The 19,605-nt window shown below is 44.1% G+C and overlaps 1 protein-coding gene across 1 annotated transcript; it reads left to right on the top strand.

The window, feature by feature from the left end:
- The first annotated feature begins 452 nt into the window (after positions 1-452).
- LOC133363263 (carboxypeptidase A2-like) lies at positions 453-18,570 on the top strand. The gene is made up of 11 exons (XM_061582654.1): positions 453-517; positions 4,008-4,089; positions 5,958-6,092; positions 7,001-7,099; positions 9,469-9,570; positions 10,019-10,120; positions 13,058-13,168; positions 13,328-13,418; positions 15,440-15,639; positions 16,259-16,343; positions 17,998-18,570. The coding sequence occupies exons 1-11, from the start codon at positions 453-455 to the stop codon at positions 18,183-18,185; spliced, it is 1,260 nt and encodes a 419-aa protein (XP_061438638.1). The 3' UTR covers positions 18,186-18,570.
- The last annotated feature ends 1,035 nt before the right edge of the window (positions 18,571-19,605 follow it).

Here is a 19,605-nt window from a genome sequence, read left to right on the forward strand (position 1 = left end):
TACCTATGGCACTGAGGCTTGCTTGAAAGTGGCCCAGGGCCCACTAGTGCGTCCCAGACCACTGTTTGGAAATGCCTAACACCAAAACTGTACATCTAATCCCCAAGATAACAGTAGGTTGGCTCTGGAATGCCCCAGCCACTTCCACTAGCTGGGAAATGGGCGTCGTTTCACCTTGGCCATAGCTGTTAACAACTGTGCAGTGAGTGCTCCATGCCCCAATCTTGCTGATCAAGCTCTACCCTTTAATTATCATTGCATCAAGGTAAGCAACACCTTCCAAGGGAAAGGCATTCCCTTATCTACCAAGGTGCCTTGAACTTTTTAGACACAACATGGGAATTTAAACACATGGAGCCTTTCTGGAAAGTGCCCCAAGAACAACCCTGACGATACACACATGCCATAAATACAGCCTTCCTGGACTTCAGTTTTTCTATTTCTAGAGAAATATGAAGCTGTGCCTGCTTCTCGGGGCCCTCATCGGGGCAACTTGGGGCCTGCAAACATTTGCCGGGTGAGTTCTCTTTTCAGTTCCAGTATTTCTGGAATGCTTTTTTTGTCACCCTTCAAACACTGCAGTTCTAGCAGACACTGGGATTCAGACTTCCCCAACCTGGTGTCCATTGTGGCTGGGGCTGATGGAAGTTGTAGTCCTAAACAGCTGGTGGGCACCAGATTGGGGAAGGCTGCTCTCTAGGGTATGTTTGGGCCAGCTCAAAATACATTTCTATACCCTCAGAAAGATGTACACATTACTCAGAGTGCTTTCACATGACCTGTTTGTTGTGCACTCATTCTCTGTTATTTGTGGGGAGGAGCTAGATGACGTTGCATCAAGCAAATGTTCTCTCACACATTCTAGTGCATTTTCCCTCCACTTTCCTTATTGCAAAAAGTGGGGGGAGGGGGGTTGTTGCACAGAAGCTCCAAATCAACTTTAATTGCACAATCTAAATTTGCTGGTATACAATTGAATCCCACCCAAAACCAGCAACAGTCTGGAAGCACTCTTAAACGCAATAACAGCCATCAGCTCTTTCCCTGGGACAATTTAGACATGGCATGGGTTTAATAACGCTTGGCATTTGTATACTGCTGTTCTGCACATCACATACATTACTTTGCTGTAAACATACAAGGCCCCTGCAAGTGAGGTGAGAATTGTTATTACTGTATTGCATGCAGGAACTTGAGATGAAAAGAGAATAACTTGCAAGGCAGAGCCATCCTATCAGGTCTGGGGCAGGAGCTGGTGGGGCAGAGGAACTGCCAAATTCAGAGTCCTGCTGGTCTTGCACCAGAAGGATGAAAATTGGTGGGAGGGCTCCTTTCCCTCTGAGGTGCTCCCAAAATGGGTACAGGTCAGTCATCCTTCACCTCCAACATTTTTGAAAATAAATAAATAAAGAGAATTTCCTTCCCAAGGCCAGCATGCTTCTCCCCATGTTCTGGATGCATGTCAGTGGTTTGGGACAGCTTGGGATCCAGCATATCCAAAGCTGCCTCCAATATGGGGAAGGAAGGGGAAGCTGTGGCCCTCCAGGTATTGATGGACTCCAGCTCCCATCAGCCCCAGCCAGCATGGCCCAAAGGTCAGGGATGATGGAAGTTAGAGTTCAGCAACATCTGAAGTGCCAGAGCATCCCCATTCCTGATGGGTTGGATTTTCCTTGGAAAGAGTAAGTCCATATGGAATGGGAAAATACGGGCTGGCATGTTGATGCCGATGTTGGGTGGACACTGCACAAAACTTGCATGTGTGAGAAGTGCTGATCCTGCAATAAGCACCTGTCTGGGAGAACCCCTAAAAACTTTCCTGCAAGGATAGTGAGTCTCCTACTCTGTCCTAACTCCCCCTATTGGCTCCCAATACATTGCCACATGGCATGCCATAGTGTTGAACGAGCACAGAAAGAATATAAGGGCTTATCCACATGATATCATTACTTCGTACTAAAGATTCTGTTTTTACCTCTGTTTTCTATTTGCACCGTCCACAGTAAGGACTCAATGCCAGCTGCAAACCAGCTGTTTTCTATTCATACTGAGAGGAAGGATCAATCATGCAGTTTCCTAATGACCACGTCCTCTAATTTAACATTTCCACTCCCTCTGATTACCTGGCAACCGAGCATGCTCAGTTTGTTCTACCAGTTAGTTTAATTTAAAAAAAAGTGTGATTATTTGTATTTTCGCTGGTACAATACAGATGAAAAACAAATATTTATTTGAGCAATGTTATGCTTTGGCACACAAGTTAGGGGGAAAAGAAAATAAAGGCACCATTTACAGCAACATAAAAATGCCAGCAGAACAGGAGAGAGCAGCTGGAAGTTGCTCTTCAGCCTACAGGAAATGAAATGAAAGAAGGGAGGAGGAGGAAGTTGGCATGGAAAGAATTGACACACCCACCTAAAACCATCAGAGCAAAGCATCTGCAAGCACTAGATATATGGAGTGAAGATTTTTTTCCTTCCCTTTTCATATTATCCGAGGATTGGGTTAGTATGGCTTTACAGGGGGGAAACTGCATGATAGCTTCTGCTTGCCAGTAACATCATGTGAGCCACAGGAATTAAAAGGGGATATTAGTAGCACCAAACACACACTAAATCACCATGTAGATTAGCCCTAAGTCTCCAGTACTATTTATCCTTTAAAGGGGAGCCCCGGGCAATGTGCTCAACATAGTGCCCTCCAGATGTGGACTTCCATCTTCCTTGACCATGTTGACTGGGGCTGATGGGACTTGGAGTCAATAACATCAGGAGGACGCTCTAGGAATGAACAAATCTGTCAGTTTCAGATTCCCTCCCCCCCCGTCTTCAAATTTCTGCATCAGTTTGCAAAGTTTTCCTCCAAAAAATCCCCATGACAACATGTCTGCACTTCAGTGCACATTTCTCATCAAACACACATTTTAATGTAATTTTTCCCTGTTGTTGTCATGTGCCTTCAAGTCGATTACGACGTATGGCAACCCTATGAATCAGTGACCTCCAACAGCATCTGTCATGAACCACCCGGTTCAGATCTTGTAAGTTCAGGTCTGTGGCTTCCTTTTTCCCTAGTATAATGCATTTTTCTATTGTTATTTTTCAATTACATGCATATTTTTCAGTGTACTTTCCCCTAATGTATGAATTTTCTGTACATATAATTTAGTTGGAGAGCTATCAGAACATTCAGAGAGGTGCAAATTTTGAAGGGTATCTTGTCTTTTTTCTTTGCATATCTTTTTGAGAAGTTCAAATTAGAGAGTGGAAACTGGTACTGATGGGAAAACTAACGCATGCAACTATAAGCACTAAAAAAAGGGACAGAGGTAGACAATTTTCAAGAGACTTGGGATTGCATTATTATGTATGCCAAAAAGAGAGAAAAGAACCGCATGGTCAACTTTGGATGGTATTATCTTGGATGATTCCTGTAAAAACACAAATATATACTTGCAAATTTGTGAATTGGACTTCAGACCTTGGGTTATGTTTAATGCTAGTTTTACTCAGAGTAGACCCATTGATGTTAAGGGACTAACTTAGGTTCATTGATTTCGGTGGGTATACTCTGAGGATGACTAAGCTGACCAGGGTATGGTCTGAAGGCACATGAGGCCCCCAGCTGCTGAAGCCAAGCAGGTTTGGGTCTGGTCGATGTCTGGATGGGAACCATATGTATGCCACCTTGGATTTCTTGATGAAAGAAATGTGACAAATGTAAGAAAATAAATACTGTATATAAATATACTCCTTGTATTTTAATATGAATCTCTCTTTATTGTTGTTTTTCTTCTGTACTAAAAACCAAATAACAACATGCCCCCTCCCAAAATAATAAGAAAAAAAAATCAAATTAGGTAGGTTCCAATTTTTTCTCTCATCCTCAATGGCACCACATTGGCTACCCTGCAGCAAATGTATCCTGGAGAATAACGCAATTTAAGTCCAGCAGCAACAGCAGACCATTGACCTAATTTTTTTTTAAAAAAAATCTTGCTATTGTAGTGACCAAGTTCTCCGAGTGGAACCACGCAGTTATGAGCAAGTCCCCCTACTGAAGCAGCTGGAAGCTCTAGAAGCTCTCCAGGTTAGTTGTTTTCCTTCTTGGGGATGGTTGTTAATAATCCGTTCGGAATGTGAATTAATGTTTTGGGATGACAGCTCATTTGGAGACTGACAGAGCCTCCAAAAAAACAAAAAAGCGTTGCCGTTGACAGGAAGCTCCATGAACCCAGGCTTTGCTTTGCAGGTATATGTTGCACAATAACATAAAATAATTGCACTGACATCTGCAGAGGTGTGTTTGTTTCATTGGGTCCTTATTATACCACGCTTTTCATCCAAGATTGCTTCCCCAAGCTGTTCACAAACTCCACACAGAGAGATGCTATAATTAGTGAGATGCTGACGAGCATATACAAGTCCCAGTCTCCTAGTTCCTGGAAATTGATGACATGGTCCACGTTCGAGGCTTTTGTCTTCAGCAAGGGGAGGGGAAAAAGGAACTGCAATAGGCTCAAGGGCTGGCTGGTGGAGGTCAAACTGCCAACCCTCTGGAACATCATCAGCTTGCACAGCCATATTCATCAGGTTGGATGGGGGGGTCATTACTCTACAGGGAAGGGCTGTATGTAGCTCAGTGGCAGAGCAACAGCATCATATGCAGAAGGCCCCAGGTTCAATCCCTGGCATCGCCAGGTAGAAATGGGAACATCTACTCTCTTGAAACCTGGAAAGGCCTCTGCTAGTCAGTGTAGGCAGTACTGAGGTAAATTGGCCAATGGTCTGACTCAACAGAAGATAGTTTCTGTGGTCCACAGTCCATTGCGTAATTGACAGTGGCTATTTATCCTCCCAGAGAGCCAGTGTGGCGTGGCGGTTAGAGTGTTGGACTACGACCTGGGAGACCAGGGTTCAAATCCCTACACAGCCATGAAGCTCACTGGGTGACCTTGGGCCAGTCACTGCCTCTCAGCCTCAGAGGAAGGCAATGGTAAACCACCTCTGGATGCCGCTTACCATGAAAACCCTCTTCGTAGGGTCGCCGTAAGTCGGAATCGACCTGAAGGCAGTCCATTTCCATTTCATCTATCCTCCCAGGATTGAAATATAAGTCTCTTAGAAATCAAAAGGGCTTGCAAAATCCACTTTTGTTAACCCCTGTACTACTGGAATATAATTTAAAAGTGCATGAACATCTGCAAATATCAAGGATTTCACCAGTACAAAATTAATATGGACAACAACTTCAGACCAGAATCAATATATCACTAGACACCCATATCATAAGCCTCAACAAGGCATTCTGAATGTTACACCTCCAGCATCCATATGTATTGGACAGTGCCTTCCTATACAAGTGCCGTGAAGGCCAATATACTCAAAGTATTAATTTTTGCTGAATCAATTTCAGTTTCAGGTCTAAGGAAACATTCCATGTAGATTCTAGAGCAATTTTCCATTGTTTAGGCAGTATAATACATTCTAATTCCCTATTCCACACTTCTCTGAGTTCCTGAACTACTACCTTACAAAGATTCATTTAACATTTAGAAACAACTGTTATAGGTTTAGCTTTCTGAAAGAATCCAATAATTCCTACTAACAGTTTTGGAAATGCTGAAGCACTCAGAGCAGATGGGCCATAGATAGATACTAGCAAATGTTGTAACTGAAGAAATTGCTATTTCACAGTCATTGAAATCGATATTTAAACTGAGCAAGCTCTGATGATCAGAGAGCACCTAGATGGTGCTTGACTAGCCTTTTCTCATTGACATGCTAGTTTTTACATATAGGCAGTTTTTCCTACAATGCTAAATGATGCAAAACCCTTTGCAATCCTATGATCTCCTGTGTTTGGAGATAAGTTTGGGGATCTTATGAGTTGCTCCCCAGATCCCTTTTTCTTTTTATTTCAATTATTACTTGACTTGTTATTTTTCTACTTGTCAGCTGGATTTCTGGCGGTTCCCTTCATACCCTGATCAACCTGTGGATGTCCAAGTACCCTTTGCCTGTCTCCAAGATGTCAAAGTCTTCCTGGAGTCCCATCAGATGAAGTACTCTGTCCTGATTGAAGATGTCCAGGTAGGCAAAGAAAGACATCTGCGAATGAAGCCTAAATTAGTGCACCTAAATTAGTGCACCTAAATTAGGTGACTGCTCCCCAATTTTGTAATCCCTTTCCCCCATTGCAGACTCTTCAAAATCCAAGACTGTAAAGTCTAAGCCTGAACAACAACAATTGTAGTAGTGCCTGCAACAAAATGTTGCAGTGTAGAATGTTGCTGTTCAGGATTCCAATGGCTCCATCCCATCCCTGATCCTAAGTCAGCATTTTGTGCCCACTGTGAATGCTCATCCCTCACTGGGCTGCTTTTGGGGATTCCCCTTCTTTCTCAGGTCCCCCACCCTTAAAGACTTTTTTGTCAATTTCTGCAAAGCTTGAGACTCCCCCAAGTCTGCTGATAGCTCCTGTTTGGGCATAGATGATGCTGTTTTAGCTAACGTAAGCAGTGGTGCTCACAGCCTGAATAAATTCAGTTTGATTCTCAGATAGGGTGTCCATGTGTCCTTCTCTACAAAGGACAATCCTCTATTAAAAGGAGTCCTCTGTTTCAAGAGCTGCTCAGTCCAGGGCTAATTTAAAAATGAAGAACTATGAGGAGGAGGGGGCCTTGAGGGGGCCCATCGGCAGCAAATCCCTGGACAGCAGACTGAGCAAGTACACAGGTCACCTGGTTACGGCCATCCCCACAGTGGTGAGATGTACTGCATTTCTATTTAAAGTTATCATGTCTAAATTTGCACCTATAAATATACCTGAGCCCAGGCAGATTGTATGCAATTTTGTGTCCTCTTTTGCTTTTCTGTTTGTTTGTTTGTTTTGCAATTGTGGGTGGAGTTTTTTGTTGTGGGTGGAGCTTTTCCCTTTTGCTCCAACACCTGGGAGAGAATACACACATTTCCTGTCCTGACAGATGTTCTTTTCCTAGGCCATGGTGGATGAAGAAACCCATGAGATGAACCTCAACGAACGAAATGAACGCAGCAGCAACAGTTTCAACTATGCCGCTTATCACCCCTTAGAATCTGTAAGTGGGGAAAGGAGCTGCTCTCCTCCTCCTTCCTTTTGTCTTTCAGTCCATCTCAAGTCTAGCTGGAGAGATTGTAGAGAGATGCAGGAGGCAGTAGACATACTGGGCTTATCCACACAGGAGCATTAATTCATACTAAAGATGCTGTTTTTACCTCTGTTTTCTATTTGCACCGTCCACAGTAAGGGCTCAATACCAGCTGTAAACATTGTGTTTTCTATTCTCACTGAGAGGAAGGATTAGTCACACAGTTTCCTAATGACCACAGCCTCTAACATTTCCACTCCCTCTGGTTACCTGGCAACCGAGCATGCTCAGTTTGTTCTACCAGTTAGATTTATTAAAAAGAAAAAAAGAAGTGTGATTATTTGTATTTTTGCTGCTACAATACAGATGAAATACAACTCTTTGTTTGAGCAGTGTTATGCTTTTGCACACAAGTTGGGGGGAAAGAAAACAAAGGCACCATTTACAGCAACATAAAAATGCCAGCAGAACAGGAGAGAGCAGCTGGAAATTGCTCTTCAGCCTACAGGAAATGAAATGAACAAAAGGAGGAGGAGGGAGTGGGCGTGGTGAGGGGAACGATTGACACACACGCACCTAAAAGCATCGGAGCAAAGCATCTGCAAGCACTAGAGATATGGAGTGAAGACATTTTTTCTTTCCTTCTCATATCATTGGAGGATTGGGTTAGTACAGAAAATTGCGTGATAGCTTCTGTTTGCCGTTAATGTCATGTGAACCACGCAAATTTAAAGTGAGCAGCACCAAAGATACAATAAACCACCATGTAGATGAGCCTACTGTTAGGCTCAACTGGGGGCAGATCATGATTAAGAGAGGACTATTGTACTAAGCAGGCCCTGCTTGTGGGCTTCCTAGAGGCATCTGGTTGGCCACTGTGGGAACAAAATGCTGGACTAGATGGACCTAATTTGTTCCGAACCAGAAGGACTCTCTCATGGAGCAAACTTGTTCTCTGTTGCTTAAAAGGGCAAGGCTACAACCAAGGGGTGGAAAATTGCAGAGAAGCAGATTTCGGCTAAACCTTTGGAGTAACTGTGATGCGTCCTTCCCTGGCTCTCCCTGTCAGGTTCCTACCTGTGCGTGGCTACTGCCTGTCTCTAGGCACCACCAGGGACTCCACCAGTCCGGACCGCTCTCTCTTATGGTTTACCTATCCGCTCTAGCACAGATCTCAACAGATCCCCCTGCTAGGCAACCACCAGTCACGTCCCAATACTAGTATTCCCAGAGACTCTGAATACTGGTATTGTTATTCTCTTCACCGCTGCCACCATTTGTTACAGTTCCCCTTCAGCCTTGGTCATTACCTTACCCTCCCTTCTGGTCTGTGAAACCCCAGCCAAGGATCAGGCCTTTGGTAAACCAAATTAAGTATTTATTGCAGATAACAAAGCTAACAAGATTAACAAGATTTCTTCTTAAGGCACATAAGCATATGGTTTTACTCAATACTAATCCGAACTCCACCTCCCTCCTTCTTCACTCTCTCCTGGCAAACAACTCTCTCAAACCCCACCAAGCAATCCACTCTTTCTCTTCTCCCCCCAGATTCCACTCTCACTCCCTCACATTCCGCCAGATTTACCTGTCATCCTTTCATTTATACTGTCAGCCATTTTAAACATTCAGCCAATCATCAAGCATTCTATTGCCCATTCACTCCCCCTCCTCTTTCACTACTTACCATGTATACTCTAAACAACCAGCACTTACCATATATACACTAATATATAGGAACATCACAGTAACCTCCTAACAAAACAAGCTGTTCAACAGTGGAAGTTTGTGCCTCAGAAGGTGTTGGGCTCCCAGGGTTGCTGTAGTGATATCCCTAATGAGCCAGGGGGCTGATCTAGATGACCTCCAAGGTACCTCCTGATTCTATCATTCTAAATTCTATGATGTATGGTGGGAAGCCACTAGGTTATCCCTAGGTACTTCCAGACTTGCATTCCTTCCCCCCCACCCCGCCGGTACCTGTCTGTCTGTTTCCCCTTTTACTCTGGATGCTTGCTATGTCCCCAGCCATTGAACCTTATAAGTATTTGGACATGCAGGGTCGACATTCATGATCTCACCTCCCTGATATGTGCATTCTACTTATGTGCTCATCTTAGAAACAAGCTATTCCAAACTTCCTTTTTATTTCTTTTTTACTTCAAAGGTAAACATTTGCTTATACATCCAAGTATTTAATCTCAACTTTGCTGTAAAATTACTTTCAAGGTTCTAGTCCTCATACACAGCTCTTTCTTTCTCAGTCACTTTTGTCCTTTTCTCCTAAACATCCTCCTCTTTGCCAGCAGTATAAAATCCATAACTATTTTGCATTTTAGATTTACAAAGCTATGGATGATATTGTGGCTGAGTACCCCCAGCTTGTGAGCAAACAGCAGATTGGGGAGTCTTACGAAAAACGACCCCTCTACATCCTCAAGGTATGGTTCATGTTTGTGTATTAAAATGCCGTGCAAGACTGTGTAAATGAGAGCCCCCAAGGTCTGGTGTTAGGTGTTGAATATCTTCTAGCATTTTGACAGAAGGAATTAAATGCACTAATTTCACATTAAGTTGGAGGTTGGGAACCTTTTTTCAGCCAATGGTGGGTGGGACAAGAGGTAAACGGGGGGGGGGAGCAATGAATGTGAAATTTATTCAGACAGGCCTTGAGCTGACTTGTTATACCCACTGTAAATGTTGCAATTTATTCAACTATCTGTTTTTTTAAAAAAAATAATGTTTATTGATTTAATCTACCTCTTGTTATGTTTTGATCGTTACTTAGTATTTTGTTAGCCACCTTGAGCACTGTTTGGTGGAAAGGCAAGATGCAAATTCAGTAAATAAACCAAGACCTGCCGTTAAACTTCACTTTCCTTTCAATAGTTCAGCACCGGAGGACGGAACCGTCCTGCGATCTGGATTGATGCTGGCATCCATGCCCGAGAGTGGGTCACCCAAGCGACTGCCTTGTGGACCGCAGAAAAGGTTGGCTGTTCTTTCTAACTGGATTAATGTAGCACAGGGCTGGCTAAACCTTTTTAGCCTAAGGGCCACATTGAGGCCTAGGAATGCTTCTGAAGGCCACATTCCAGCGGTGAGTGTGGTCCATGTGCACGCAGAAACCACACACCCTCACAGCACACGCGCACCACACATTCGCCACTCATAGAGACAGGTAGACTCACATGCACTCATACACAGGCAGGCAAGCAGAGAGGATGCCTCCAGACAGCCATTCTTTTGCAGGAGGAATTTAAGCGCATACCGGAAATTCAGGATTGCGCAGGTAAAGTGGATGAAAGTTCTGTTTCCATAGCACAACGCATCCAATTTAAAAAAAAACATGTTTTTTGTGGCTAGGAAAGTGATGGGGGAATGTACTGACAAGTGTGGAGTGCACAAATAATTTAACGGGAAGGTATGTAAGATGTGTAAACACCACAGAAGCAAATCAGGACGAATGCTGATTGTCGGATAACCTCCCCCAAGCAAATCAGAAGAAAGGCTCAATAAACACCGGACGTAGTCTAACCACCACATAAGCTTTGTGTAAGCACATCAGGACAGATGCTCAGCAAATAGTTCATCTGGAGGTAGGGACGGAAAGTTCGGTCCATTTCAGTTTTCTCGCTTTTCAAATCTTAAATCAACTTCTCCACATTTCTGAAGCAATTTGTTAATTTAAAAAAAAATCCTCATGAAAATTCTCCGGCATCTTACTGCAAATTTCTCCTAATTAACACATTTTTGTAGTCAGTTTTGACTTACACATTTTTGCAAGCAATTTCTCATCATATAATGCATTTTGTATGATATTTTCACTCACACATTTATTTTATTTTATTTCTGCGATTTATTTATCGCCCATCTGGCTGGAAACCGAGCCACTCTGAGCGATGCACAAAGTCATAATATGTAAGTATCACAACATCAAAACAGCAATAAAACTGAAACAACAGGTAAAGGTCACCACAACAAAGTTCAATAAAGCTTCTGGCCCGTATAGTCCACAAGGTGCGTCATTTGCGAAACCGAAAGCGGCATCTCCTCTCACTCTCAGCATCCGGCATCCAGCGTAGCAAACAGCAAGAGGCGGCACAAACAGGCCTCACGAAGACGCGACCAACAGGAAAGTTCTCCCCGAGAAGCCAAAAGCAAAGGCGATGAGAGGCAAAACGCGGCATTCATTTTTTATGCACATTTTCCCCTAACACGCATTTTTTAAAACATTGTTTGGTTGGCGAACTGCACTGCAAAATTCATATAAGTGCGGATTTCAAAGAATGGCTGTCTTTCGGTTCTCATATTGCTTCAGAAAGTGCAGATCTGATAGATTCAGCTTCAAATGCGAATTGAATAAAATTTCTCAACCATCCCTATCTGGAGGACACAGACACACTCAGTAGAGGGTGTGTGTATTCGGGGATGGAGATACGCAAATGCAAACACACGCACACACACACAGCATTAGGGTGATTTTGTCTCCATCTCCATGTAAGACTGAGAGAGGCCCTCTTTTGAAACCCCAGAGAGCCACTGCCAGTCAGAGCAGGTAATACTAAGTCAGTATAAGGCAGCTTACTTGAGTCAGTATAAGGCAGCTTACTAAGTTTACTTGAGAGAGGCCACCTTATGCCCTATATACTCGGTAGGTTACTGCGATCTGCAGGAGAGCTTCTCCTGCACGTTCTAAAGATCTCAGAAGCCCGCACTGCAATAACTTGGGGCAGGGCGTTCAATGTGGTTGCCCCTGTTCTCTGCTGCCAATTCTGGAAACAACTGAAGACATTTCTGTTCTGACAAGGTTTCCCAGCTGGATGAATAGGCCTCTGCCATTGGTGTCTACTTTACTTTAAATCCATCTGATGTAATCTTTAGCATCTTTAACTGGTTTTTTAGCTGTTTTAATCTAAATTTGTACATTGACTTGAGAGACAGGTGTGGAAGGCGATAAATAAATAAATAATGTAAGATTCCTCCAAGGAGCTCAAGGTGGAGCACTTGATCCTCCCCCTCCCTATTTGATCCTCACAACAACCCCATGAGGTAGGTTAGGTTGAGAGAGGGTGACTGACCCAAGGTCACTCAGTGAGCTACATGGCTAAGTGGGGATTTGAACCCTGGTTTTCTAAGTCCTAGTCTGGCACTCTAACTACTACACTACCCTGTCTTTCTACCAGGCGCACATCCTTCCCCATTGCCAGCCAAAACCTAAAAAAAATAATTCCACATAAAATTCAGCCTCTCAGATCAAAACAGCATAAACTGATAGGAAGAGGATGTTACACAAAAACCATATTATTTTGATCAATTCATAACAACCCTAGGCACCAACTACCCCATAATTCAGTCATCTAACCCTCAGCTTGTTACTAATGCCAGCCAGCCAGCCAGCTAGCCACATAAGCTCCCCAATCACTGGGAGGTTCTCCCTCAATCCCCTCAGCCAGACTCTCGCCCTGGCTGATTGCCCACCCACTCTCACCTGGGGCATCAGCATGTTCACTTCCCACTTCAGGTGATCTTAGCTCTCCCCAGGTCAACCTTCCTCAATAGCAAACTATCTCCTGATGTTCTCATGCATTAAAGCAGAGGTGTAGAACCTGTGACCCCCTGCAGATGTTGCAGGACCCCAGCGGCCAGCATAGCCAAAAGTAAGGGATGATGGGAGATGTAGTCCAACAACATTTGGAGAGCCACAGGTTTCCCATCCTGTGTTACAGACCACAGAAGTGTGTAGAACATTTCTTGCTGGAGAAAAAGAGGGTAGGCTTGTTTCCTGGAAGAGGGTTCCACTGCAGCCCTTTTTGCCTGGAGCTCCACCAGTGCTGGGGGAGTGACTCGAGATGAGCCCTGCCCAGGCACACCAATATAAACAGATGTATGACCTACCTCCTGTGACCTCTCTTTTGCCCTCTCCAGATCGCCTGTGACTACGGGAATGATCCATCACTAACCTCCCTGTTAAACACAATGGATGTTTTCCTGATGCCTGTTGCAAATCCAGACGGATATGCATTCTCTCATACCAGTGTGAGTACTTGAAATCTTAATCACAGTCCCATCCCCTCTTTCAAATGGGGAAGCTTCCTACAACCATAGTGGCCCGTTATCTACCTTTTCTTGCTGCCTATTTTGTGGGTGTTTTTTGTTTTGTTTTTGGACTGGTACCATTTTCTTTTTCACTTTCAGAATCGTATGTGGCGGAAGACCCGCTCCAAACTTCCCGGCAGTAGTTGCATCGGAGTTGATCCAAACAGGAATTGGGATGCAGACTTTGGAGGTAGGCGGGGGGGGGGTTGCTCTTGGGCTCATGCAGTAGAAGTGACTAGTTTTTTATTAATTAATTAATTAATTAAACATATCCTGCCCTTCCTCCCAGAAGGAGCCAAGGGTGGCAAAAAAACCCAAAACATTAAAAACACCCCAAAACAGATTTTAAAATGTATTAAAACAAAACAGTGTTAAAAACATATTAAAACAAAACATCCTTTAAAACAAAACATCCTTTAAAATCTTTTTTTTAAAAGCTTTAAGAACATCTTTAAAAGCAATTCCAGCACAGACGCAGACTGGGATAAGGTCTCTACCTAAAAGGCTTGTTGAAAGAGGAAGGTCTTCAGTAGTTGCAAAAAAGATAACAGAGATGGCGCCTGTCTAATATTTAAGGGGAGGGAATTCCAAAGGGTTGGTGCGACTACACTAAAGGTCCACTTCCTATGGGACAGATCTCCTGATGAGATGGTGTCTGCAGGAGGCCCTCACCTGCAGAACGCAGTGAACAAATGGGTATATTAAGGGTGAGACGATCTTTCAGGTATCCTGCCCCCAAGCTATATGGGGCTTTGTATACCAAAACTAACCTTTGGTTCTGTTTCAGATTTCCCATAAAATATCTTAAAGAACATCAACAATTAACATAATTAAAAACAGTTCCATATGGAAAAAACGACTAAAAACAATTCCATATATACAAACAATTTACAAACAATTCTATATATAACAATAAAAAAATTCATACGTAAAAACAATTTCAAATCCTACCCAAATACAGGGATAAAGAACTCCTCTTAAAAGGTTGTTGAAAAAGGAAGGTCTCTAATAGGCACTGAAAAGACCACAAAGACAGCGCCTGTCTGATGTGTAACAGGAAGGCGTTTCGAAGCAATTATCCTTCCCTTGCACTTTTATTTACCCTCCGTGAGATCATCTGTTTATATTGGCTCACAGTCTTTTTTCATACCAATGCCAAGATTCTAGTCCTTATTGTTATTTTCTGCCCCAAATTTCTGTCCAGCATTTCAGACAGGATATTCCCAGGCCTACCTGGAGATGCTGGGAACTCAACCTGGGACCTGTTACTGTTAGATGCTCTACCACTGAGCTATGGCCCTCCCTCAACACCCTAATCATTTTATTTTGAAAAATTAGCCCTTTTTGTGGGATTGTCTGTGGGCAGTGTATCTTGTATGTCTATTGCTTCCTCCCACATTCCACTGCAAGATTGTGACTAAATGCAGCTCCTGTGATTTCAGCACCAGCCAGTTTCTTGCCCCCTCCCCCCTCCCCTTGCCACAGTGGCTGTACTGGCATCACACTGACCTCCCCAGTAACTCATCCCTCCCCCTCCCAGTAAGCACAGCAACACCCCTGACAGGAGGCTTGGTGTGTGGTGGTGCCCATCCCCGCCAGTCACTTTTGTTCATGTATTTGGGGCCTAAGTCATGTAGTGCTTTAAACATGTGTACACCTGGCAACATACATAGATGATAACAGCAGACCCACTATGGAAAATGGAAATGGACTGCCTTCAAGTCGATCCTGACTTAAGGCGACCCTACAAATAAGGTTTTCATGGTAAGCGGTATCCAGAGGGGGTTTACCATTGCCTCCCTCTGAGGCTAGTCTTCCCCAGCTGGCTAGGGCCTGCTCAGCTTGCCACAGCTGCACAAGCCAGCCCCTTCCTTGTCCGCAACTGCCAGCTGGGGGGCAACTGGGCTCCTTGGAACTCTGCAGCTTGCCCATGGCTGCACAAGTGGCAGGGCACATCACCCCTGAGTCACTCCCTGTGGGGTGATCTTTAGCTGGCCCTTGACACCCAGGAGAAACGAGCGGGCATTGGAACTCACAGACTCTGGAGGCTCTCCTCCCCGCTGTGCTATACCAGGTGTCATAACTGTGCAGTAATCCTGAGCTGACTGTTGCTCGCCGCAAGAAAATTGCACAGAGCACCAATCTCACCCAGCCTCACCGTGAACTTCCCTGGCATTTTGATGCCATTCTTTTGGCTTCCCACCCCGACAGGACCTGGATCCAGTAACAACCCCTGCTCTGACACTTACTGCGGCCCCAGTGCCAACTCCGAAGCGGAAGTGAGGTCCATTGTGGATTTTGTCAAGGGCCATGGGAATCTCAAGGCAGTCATCAGCATTCACAGCTATTCCCAGCTCCTGATGTATCCCTATGGCCACAACTGCACCAATATCAAGGATTACAAAGAACTGGTAAGGGCGCAGGGTGGAGTTGGGCACTGTAACAAGCAAGCAACACCCACTGCTGGTTGGCCACTAGATGAAAGAGACGAAGGTCATGAATCTAGTTGCCAGGGGCATAGATGGAACCTGCTCCCATAAGATGAAGTATAGGACCATAGGAAGCTGCTGTATACCAAGTCATACCCATTGTTCCAGCTAGCTCAGTACTGCCTACACTGACTGGCAGCAGCTCTCCAGGGTTTCACAGCCCTACCTGGAGATGCCAGTGAGAATTAAACCTGGGACCTTCTGCATTCAAGGCAGATGTTCTATCACTGAGCTACTCCCTTTCCCCAAGTCGATGGCCACCAACTTGGATGGTTCTTAAAAATGGACAAAATTAATAGAGGATATGTCTATCAGTGGCTACTAGCTGTGATGGTTATGCGCTACCTCTGGTTGCCTCAGAACTAGTGTTCCTTTACAGTGGAGCTATAACCTTTCCAGGGTTATGAGAAAGGTTGAAGAGAAAAGCCAGGCTGCGTTAAGTCAAGCACTGCCTTCGCTTCCATCATCCTTAAGTAGGGGATATTCCAGGGATCAAGTGGTTGTTTTGTGACTCTTCCGTTGACTTTCTCTTTTCTTCTAGGATGACTTGGGGCATGCTGCGGCCAGAGCTCTTACTTCGCTCTACGGCACAATATATAAAGTCGGGTCCATTTGCTCCACTATCTGTGAGTATGTACCTGCCATCCAGGTATTGTTGTCACCTAAGGTCTCTCTAACAGCTGGTATAGCACAGTGGGAAGGACAGCCTGGCTGGGAGTCCAGAGTCTGTGAGTTCAAATCCCCACATTTGGTATTTTAAAAATATGTGTGAAAAAGGAATAGTTTCATGGTCCTATTTCTTAGCAGGGATATAAATGCAAGCAGCGGAATGAGAATCAACCAGTCCACCCTTTCCCTCAGACACAAATAATTACAAACACAATCTTCTTAAGTAAAAGATAAAGAATGGTTACTCACAACCTTTTTTAAAATGTTTTTAACGCTGTTTTGTTTTAATGTATTTTGATCTGTTTTTATGATGTTTTAAAGTGTTTTTAGCGCTTTGTTTGCCGCCCTGGGCTCCTGCTGGGAGGAAGGGTGGGATACAAATGAAATAATAAATAAATAAAAACCTTTCATATGTTCAGGAAACATAGGCTCTAGCTTAGATGAAATAAAAGGAGTCTCAGTCCATAATAACGGTCATCTTGGAAGAGAAGCATGTAGATGCTTCTCTCACCTCAAGCTTAACGGAGAATATGCAAGAATCTCAGACAAAGGAGGAGGAAGAGAAAACCAGGTAAGCCCACCCTTTAGGAAGTTACATCACTGGTAAACAGGTACATGGGATATTTCCAAAATATCCCTTAAAGGGAACATGCATGTTTGCTTATTGTAACAGTCTCCTGGGCGTCAAGGGCCAGCTAAAGATCACCCCACAGTGAGTGGCTCAGGGGTGACGTGCCCTGCCACCTGTGCAGCCGTGGGCAAGCTGCAGAGTCCCAAGGAGCCCAGTTGCTCCCCAACTGGCAGTTGCGGGCAAGGAAGGGGCTGCCTTGTGCAGCTGTGGCTGTGAATACCACTTACCATGAAATCCCCATTCGTAGGGTCACCAGAAGTCGGGATAGACTTGAAGGCAGTCCATTTCCAACATAATGCTTTTTTGTACAGTATGTTCTTTTCACTAATATACAATTTATATGCACACTTTACACTTGTTGTTGTTGTTATGTGCCTTCAAGTCTATTATGACTTATGGCCACCCTATGAATCAGCGACCTCCAAGAGATCTCTCATGAACCACCCTGTTCAGATCTTGTAAGTTCAGGTCTGTGGCTTCCTTTATGGAATCAATCCATCTCTTGTTTGGCCTTCCTCTTTTTCTGCTCCCTTCTGTTTTTCCCAGCATTATGGTCTTTTCTAGTGAATCATGGCTTCTCATGATGTGTCCAAAGTATGATAACCTCAGTTTCATCATTTTGGCTTCTAGTGATAGTTCTGGTTCAATTTGTTCTAACACCCAATTATTTGTCTTTTTCGCAGTCCATGGTATGCGCAAAACTCTCCTCCAGCACCACATTTCAAATGAGTTGATTTTTCTCATAACTGCTTTTCTCATAGTCCAACTTTCACATCTGTACACAGAGATCAGGAATACCATGGTGTGAATTATCCTGACTACATAGAGATCGGAAATACCATGGTCTAAATTTACACTAGTATATGCATTTTTGTACATATTACTTGGCTGGAGAACTGCGTTGTTCCTAGTTGCAACCGGTAAAACTGCCTTTGGCTGTCCAGCTGTTGGCTCACCCTTCCCATTTTCCTCCCTTGCAGACCAGTCAAGCGGTGGCAGCATCGACTGGACTTACCACGAAGGCATCAAGTACTCATTTGGCTTTGAACTGAGAGACACCGGCCGCTATGGCTTCCTCTTGCCCGCTAGCCAGATCATCCCAACAGCTCAAGAGACCTGGCTGGCGCTGAAGACCATCCTGGAGCATGTGCGAGACCATCCCTACTGAGAGGCGAAACAAAGAGATGGGGGAGTCACTCTGGCGCTGCAGGGCACTCCGGAAGGCTGTTGCAACAGCAGCTGCGAGCCATGGGACATTATGGATCCCAATGGAACAGGGAAAGCAAGCAACCATGCCCTCTAGTATAAAGTTTAATGAATAAACCTTTAAAAAGCAAAAGGAATCATGTTGTCCCATAAGAAAGAAAAGCCCAAAGCCACCATTGGGCAATACTTTCAACAGGACCAAGCAAAATGTCACAAAACAGTGAGCAAGGTTTCCAGATCACTTCATTGTGTGCAAGATGTTATGCAGAAGGGGATGGGGGGGGAAGGAAGTGCGAGTCAAAAATCTAAGATGGATGCTATTTATTATTGCAACAATCTATTGCTGTCCTGGGCTACTTGGAGAGGAAGGTCGGGTTATAAATTAAATAAATAAATAAATTTCCTGCTTAACTCCACTGTCTCCAAGCGGTGTACAATATGGTTACAGAACATACAACAGAAACAAAAGATTAGCCATAAAGCATTAACATGAACCATAAAACTTACTTAAAATTCCTGCTAGAATATTAGAATATTAATAGGATCATGGCGTGGGGATCATATCACCCCTGTGGTTTATCGACTCCACTGTCTCTCAATTTGTTTCTGGGCCTAATTCAAAGTGCTGGTTCTGACCTTTAAAGCTCTAAATGGCCTTGGACCAATGTACCTGAAGGAACCACTTATACCCACACGCACCTGCCTGTGATTTAAGATCAGCTGCCTCGTTCTCTGTGTGCCTGGAATGAAAGATGTCAGTCTGGCAGACACGCAGGAGAGTGTTTTCAGCTGTGGCCCCCAAGCTCTGGAATACCTTACCCTGAGAAGCCTGTTCTGCTCCCTCCCTGATGGTATTCCGGAGACTTTTGAAAACAATCTTGTCCCAGAGAGCCTTTGGGAGGAACTGAGGGCTGAGCCTGACACTGCTTTTATTTTTTACTTCCCCCCCTTTCTAGTTGTGCTTCTTTAGTCCTCTTTTAATATCACTCCCCTAGATTTCTTAACTGTACTTTTATCTATTTTTATCTATTTTAATGTTTTTTGTGTTTTTATTGTACATGATTTTATTGTGAGATGCTCAAGCGCCCTATTTTAGGGTGGAAGGGATAGAAATATTTTAAATAATTAATAAATAAAAATAAAAAGTCTTCAGTAGGCACCAAAAGTTCAGCAGGAATGGGGGGGGGGCTGTCTGACTTCAACCGGACGGGAGTTGCATAAAACTGGGTTCACGATACTGAACACACAGACTTTGGTGGATATGAAGCATGCCTCTGAGCCGGGGGGGGGGGGGAACCGCTAACAGTGGCTCCCCCAAAGACCTTAGTGATCAGGGTAGGGATATAAGGCAGCAGGTGGTTCTTAAGCATTCTAGATTTCAG

The sequence above is a fragment of the Rhineura floridana genome, chromosome 8 (genome assembly GCF_030035675.1).
Source record: "Rhineura floridana isolate rRhiFlo1 chromosome 8, rRhiFlo1.hap2, whole genome shotgun sequence".
Lineage (NCBI taxonomy): Eukaryota > Metazoa > Chordata > Lepidosauria > Squamata > Rhineuridae > Rhineura > Rhineura floridana.